This window comes from Bubalus kerabau, chromosome 17, assembly GCF_029407905.1.
Source record: "Bubalus kerabau isolate K-KA32 ecotype Philippines breed swamp buffalo chromosome 17, PCC_UOA_SB_1v2, whole genome shotgun sequence".
Classification (NCBI taxonomy): Eukaryota; Metazoa; Chordata; class Mammalia; order Artiodactyla; family Bovidae; genus Bubalus; species Bubalus kerabau.
The window spans coordinates 62,721,746-62,728,643 of NC_073640.1; the positions used below are offsets into that span (position 1 = coordinate 62,721,746).

General features: G+C 39.2%; 1 protein-coding gene across 1 annotated transcript; it reads right to left on the reverse strand.

Moving 5' to 3' along the window:
* Nucleotides 1–686: 686 nt before the first annotated feature.
* LOC129632047 (high mobility group protein B3-like) lies at nucleotides 687–1,921 on the reverse strand. The gene has a single exon (XM_055553483.1). The coding sequence runs from the start codon at nucleotides 1,709–1,711 to the stop codon at nucleotides 1,304–1,306; it is 408 nt and encodes a 135-aa protein (XP_055409458.1). The 5' UTR covers nucleotides 1,712–1,921; the 3' UTR covers nucleotides 687–1,303.
* Between the last annotated feature and the right edge of the window lie 4,977 nt (nucleotides 1,922–6,898).

The window sequence follows — 6,898 nt, forward strand, 5'->3', positions numbered from 1 at the left end:
TCACTGTAAAGATAATGTCTGGTCATTTATTGAACAAGTTTCTCAGGACATGACCTAAATCACTCTGTGCATCCATGATGACTCACAACCCATTTTGAGATGGGATGGTTGAATAATAGTTAAATGGACTACTTCTGTCTTGTATCTTCCTTGATATTTTCTAAGTTCCTTCTATTCTTTTTTAATATTTTCTAATGTATTCATTCAGTGGTTAGTCATGTTTACAAATAAGTTTTCTCAGTCTGTAGGTTCAGATTCATATTCTGGTTCTCTTACCACTTTGTGGGCCAATTGGGTGTGTCTCCTGCTCTGATTAGAGAAAAACATGTTAATTTACCTCAAGCCTTTTAAAGCAAATTAGTGCTGCCAGTTGGCTTACAGTAGTGCATGTTTTATTTTTTTTTTTAAGCACAATTTAAAAAATGTAATACTGTTTATTTAACTTCAAAAACATTTCAACATTCTAAACATACAAAAAAAATAACAGAACATTGCAGATCGTGTTTAGTACAGAAGGTTCTTGAACTTTCACTGGTGCAGTAGATCTTGGCTTTGCTGACAATGAACAGTTCTACAGTTCGTTTAAAAAAAAAAAAAAAAAACAGTTTAAAACTACCACACTTCAACTAAAAAGGATCCAAAACACTTCTCATGCCTTCTGACCCCACCCCCGACCCCCACCACAGCTAAGAATGGCAGCGGGATGCTATGTCGCTGTATACAAAAACAATACAACCTGAAGCGAAATGGATGCCCACTGCAGTGTCCACAGGTCCAGCCCCACAGTGCACGCTCTGAGCTACAGCCCCTCCGGAAGGCATGGCCCCCACAGCCTCCACACCAAGCAAGGAGCATCAAGAGTGTGTCTCGGTTGCTTTGTTCTTTTTACAAACTATAGATATGTACAGTTGAAAACTCGGGATTTCTAGCCAATGACCATAGAATTAACACACCACCTTACAAATTAAAAAAAAAAAAAAATGCCAGAAACATCTTTAAATGCCTGTCACACCAACAGCAAAGTGCACAGAGTGAGGAGAACACGAGAGCCTTTTCATTTTAAAAATGTTTGGAAACATGTACAACTTTGATATAGTTTCCAGGTGCTCCAGACACCCATGGCCACTTAATGTAAACCACTGACAATTGCTAGAGCACTTTGAGAGACTAAGATATGATCATGATCCAATTGGGTAATTAAACCTAATAAGGGCAACAGACACATCTTGGGTGAGAGATGTGTCAATCAAGGCGCTCCCTACTCTAAGGTATTCACAAGGAGACAGATCAACAGTTTTTTTTTTTAATCATCCTCTTCTTCCTCCTCCTCCTCCTCATCCTCTTCGTCTTCCTCTTCCACCTTTTTCCGGGCAACTTTAGCAGCACCCTTGGCGCCATGAAACTTCCCTTTAGACTTATAGTCTGCGACATCCTTCTCATACTTCTCTTTCAGCTTTGCTGCCTTGTTGATATGTGGCTGCTTCTCACTGTCACTTAAGTTATTCCACATCTCACCCAGCTTCTTTGCCACATCTCCAATAGAGATACCAGGGTTAGCAGATTTGATCTTGGGGCGGAATTCAGAGCAGAATAGGAAAAATCCAGACGGTGGTCTCTTGGGTGCATTAAGGTCCTTCTTCTTCTTGCCTCCCTTAGCTGGTCCGTAATCCTTCATTTCCCGATCATAGCACACTTTATCCGCCTTTGCCATTTCATCGAACTTTGACTTCTCTTACCCAGACATGGTCTTCCACCTCTCAGAGCATTTCTTGGAAAATTCAGCAAAATTGACAGGGACCTCTGGGTTTTTCTTCTTATGTTCCTCTCTGCACGTCTGCACAAAGAAGGCATAAGCAGACATCTTGCCCTTTGCTTTCTTGGGATCACCTTTAGCCGTCTTGACTGTATTGTTCACTAGTCTGGGCAGTAGTGCATGTTTTATAGTAAATACTCAAAATTTACTTTTGTTTAAAAAAGGTAATATCTATATTCTGTCATGTTCTTTATGATATGACTTTATCTACATTATCTTTTTAAAATTTTATTAATTTTTTAATTGAAGGATAATTGCTTTACAGAATTTTGTTTTCTGTCAAACCTCAACTACATTATATCTTGTATGCTTTTCACTTGCAACATTGTTCAGCAATATTGTATCTCCCTAGTCAATAAATACACAAAGCACTCACTTTTTATTTATTATATTTTGGTGCCATTAAACCAGGTAATTAAGATTAGTGCATGGCTAGAGATTAGCCTTCCTTGGTGGCTCAGTGGTAAAGAATTCACCTCCTAATGCAGAAGATGCAGGTTTGATCCCTGGGTCAGGAAGATCCAATGGAGAAGGAAATGGCAACCCACTGCACTATTCTTGCTTGGGAAATCTCATGGACAGGAGTCCAGTGGGCTACAGTCCATGGGGTCGCAAAGAGTCAAACACAACTGAGCGACTGAACAACAACATAGGTGGGGATTGCTTTGGTTATTGGCTGTTAGAAAACTGGTGACTATTTTACATCTTAATTTATGTGTCATTTACAGATGATGGTCTTTTAGCATGTATTCTGCAATACAGTTGAAACATACTACTTGTTAACATTGTAAAATGCCTTTTCTTTTTGGGTACATAGTTCTATAGCAGATTTAGAAAACTATGTTGTTTCCAAAAAATTGTTTTAGTCATATTCTTCATTTCCTCATTTGTTTTCAATTGTAAACAACCAATTGTGAATGGTTAATTATTAATCGCACTCATCTCACACGCTAGTAAAGTAATGCTCAAAATTCTCCAAGCCAGGCTTCAGCAATATGTGAACCGTAAACTTCCTGATGTTCAAGCTAGTTTTAGAAAAGGCAGAGGAATCAGAGATGAAATTGACAACATCCGCTGGATCATAGAAAAAGCAAGAGAGTTCCAGAAAAACATCTATTTCTGCTTTATTGACTATGCCAAAGCCTTTGACTGTGTGGATCACAATAAACTGTGAAAAATTCTTCAAGAGATGGGAATACCAGAACACCTGATCTGCCTCTTGAGAAATTTGTATGCAGGTCAGGAAGCAACAGTTAGAACTGGACATGGAACAACAGACTGGTTCCAAATAGGAAAAGGAGTCCGTCAAGGCTGTATATCGTCACCCTGCTTATTTAACTTATATGCAGAGTACATCATGAGAAACGCTGGGCTGGAAGAAGCACAAGCTGGAATCAAGATTGCCGGAAGAAATATCAGTAACCTCAGATATGCAGATGACACCACCCTTATGGCAGAAAGTGAAGAGGAACTCAAAAGCCTCTTGATGAAAGTGAAAGTGGGGCGTGAAAAAGTTGGCTTAAAGCTCAACATTCAGAAAATGAAGATCATGGCATCTGGTCCCATCACTTCGTGGCAAATAGATGGGGAAACAGTGGAAACAGTGTCAGACTTTATTTTTTGGGGCTCCAAAATCACTGCAGATGGTGATTGCAGCCATGGAATTAAAAGACGCTTACTCCTTGGAAGGAAAGTTATGACCAACCTAGATAGCATATTCAAAAGCAGAGATATTACTTCGCCAACAAACTTCCATCTAGTCAAGGCTATGGTTTTTCCTGTGGTCATGTATGGATGTTAGAGTTGGACTGTGAAGAAGGCTGAGTGCCAAAGAATTGATGCTTTTGAACTGTGGTGTTGAAGACTCTTGAGAGTCCCTTGGATTGCAAGGAGATCCAACCAGTCCATTCTGAAGGAGGTCAGCCCTGGGATTTCTTTGGAAGGAATAATGCTAAAGCTGAAACTCCAGTACTTTGGCCACCTCATGCGAAGAGTTGACTCATTGGAAAAGACTCTGATGCTGGGAGGTATTGGGGGCAGGAGGAGAAGGGGACGACAGAGGATGAGATGGCTGGATGGCATGACTGACTCGATGGATATGAGTCTGAGTGAACTCCGGGAGTTGGTGATGGACAGGGAGGCCTGGAGTACTGTGATTCATGGGGTCGCAAATAGTCGGACATGACTGCGCGACTGAACTGAACTGAAAAGGTTTTGAAAATCATTCAAGGTTAATAATTTATTAACACGAATCTGTGTTAGTTGGGGAGTAATATGTTGTCTATTAACAACAAATCTTAAGTAATAGTAAGGTGTAGATATTTGAATCTTTTCAGGGTCAATGATTAATTTAGAAGCTTTTAAGCATTGTTGATCTATGTCAAACATCTGTTGAGTTTCTAAAATAGATGGAGCTGAAAACAATGCATCATCCATATAATGAATAACAAGAAAGTCAGGAAATTGTTTTTTCACAGGCAAGGGCTTTGGCTACATAATATTGACACATGGTGGGAGAATTCATCATTCCTTGAGGCAACACAGTCCACTGATACCGTTTATGAGGCCCGAAATAATTATGATAAGAAAGAAAGCAAATCTCTCTACGTCTAGAGGGTGTAAAGGTATAGTAAAAAACCAATCCTGTAAATCTATAATAATAATATACCAGTTTTGAGGAATAGTGGTAGGTGATGGAATTCCTGGGTGTAATGCACCCAAAGGTTTCGTAGATGTATTAACTTTTCGAAGATCTGTTAAAAGATGTCATTTGCCAGGTTTCTTTTTTATTACAAAAATGGGAGAATTCCAAGGGGAACAAGATTCCTCAATATGTTTTACTTTCAATTGTGTATCTATAAGTTCTTTAGCAGCTTCAAATTTCTCTTTTGTAAAGGGCTACTGCTCTGTCTAAATAGGCTCGTCATTTTTCCAAGTTATTTTAATAATGTATTGTTTGTTAAATGAGTGGTAGCCCCTAGGAAAAATGTGGAATATATATTTGAGTTTGCCATTGCGTAAGTAAATCTCTTCCTATTAAATTAAGGGGTGCATCTATTACATAAGGTCGTAATGTTGCAGGCTGGCCTACTGGTCCCTCATATGGATATATTTGGACATTTTGATAAACCTCTTGTATTTTGTTTGAGAAATCCCTGCAATTTGGTGAGAAAGTCTCTGTATAGGCCAAGATTTGGGCCATAAATGTTTGAAAATAATGGTAATATCAGATCCAGTATCAAGAAGACCAGAAAATCTTCTGTCATTAATTTTGATATTTATATTTAGTCATGCATATTCATATACTGTTGATGTCCATAAGGATTGCTTTTGATCTGTACTCCCAAATCCACCTTTTCGATTGCCATTAGAAGAGTTAATACAAACGTAAGGTAAAAGAAGTAATTGGGCAATTCTGTCCCCCTTTTTGAATTGTCATAGTATCTGTGAGGACATCATAATTTGAATCTTTTTTCTTATAATCTGAATCAATTATTTCAGGGTGGATACCCATTTCCTTAGAAGTCAGACTAGTTTGGCCAAGTATAGGGCCGAAGGTTTGTGGGGGTAGGGGTCCATAAAGTCCGGTAGGTATTCTAGAAGGGACTGCTTGAGGAAAAAGAAGAAAATCATTTAGGGCTGGTATATTGACGGCAGCATTGCTGGGTGTTGAACGTTTGAGAGAAAAAATGGAGTTTGCCCCTGGTTTTTGTTGATGGGGACCCAGGGAGTTCCCATCTTTGAGTTTCCTGAAATAGGGTTCCCTTCAACATCATACTTAGATCGATATTTTTTAGCCCAATGTACCCCTTTATGACATTGAGGGCAGACTCCTGGAAGTTTTTTAGTAGTTTTATTTGTGTGTGTGTGTGTGTGTGTGTGTGTTTTAGGGCAGTTCTTGTTTAAATGGCTCTTATCTCCACAAACAAAACAACCTTCATTCCCCTTTTTAAAGGCAGCAGCCATTGCTTCAGCTAACATTTGCATTGTCTGAGTTTCTGATCCTAAGTTGCGACAATCCTTCAAATAATCAACAACATTCCCGGTCTCATGAATTGGAGCGATGGCTCTTTGACACTCCTGATTCACATTCTCATATGCAAGCAGTTTTTCTAATTGCACTCTTGTCTCTTCTCCGACAATATTATGGGAGATAGCAACTCCCAGTCTAGGTAAAAAATCAGCATAGGCTTCATTAGGCCCTTGTAATATCTTTGTGTAGTTACTTTTAGGTTCCCTTTGATGAGTAATTCGATCCCAAGCTTCAGGGGGCAACTTCTTTCAATTGCTCATGCAACAAAGGAGGGCATTGTATCTGAGCTTTCACCAAATCAAATTGCCCCATACTGGTTAACATTTTTAAAGTAATTTGGTTTGGGGGAGTGCCAGCTCAAGCATTAGAATTGGCATGATCTCGGGTCACATCATGAAACCACATTATCCATTGAAGTTATTTTTGTGGTTTAAGAAGAGCTTTTCTCAAAATTCATCAATCATAAGGAATAAAATATCCAACAGAAGATGCCATAGCATTTAGAAGTTCTTTCGTAAAAGGTGAATGAGGGCCGGACATAGTTACAGCGTTTTTCATTTGTTGCATGTGAGAAAAATCAATGCCTTCATATTGCAGTATTAGTTGCCCTTGAGCATAAACATTTCCTAGCCAGGAAAGGCAAAAAGATCATCAGCCTCAGAGACTCGAGATTGCAAAGCTGGTAAGTCAGAAAGCCTTCGTTGTGAAGGAGAATGAGTGGATCATCTGTTTTCATAAATATGAGTGTGTGTTAGGGGCTTATCATTGTCATCAAAAAAAGTAATGTTGGCTTTAGTGTCAGAGAGAGCATCAGAAGAATCATCATCAGATTAATTTTGTCCTCTAATTGAGGGGACCTTCAGTTTCGTGACCGTTACAAGAGGAGGAGGAGGAGCGCTTGGGACAGCCGGAGCAGGGATGGTGGGACAGTTCTGAAACATTTTATGTTGCTCTAATTGGGCCTTCTGTAAAGTCTTATCATCTAATTCATATTCGTATAATGAGCATTCCGCCTGTTGACGAATATCAGGGGGGCTAGAATTGCCTTGAAA

What these genes read in the sequence shown, in the direction of transcription:
- LOC129632047 (XM_055553483.1), bottom strand. Translation starts at nt 1,711, where the DNA reads ATGGCAAAGGCGGATAAAGTGTGCTATGATCGGGAAATGAAGGATTAC.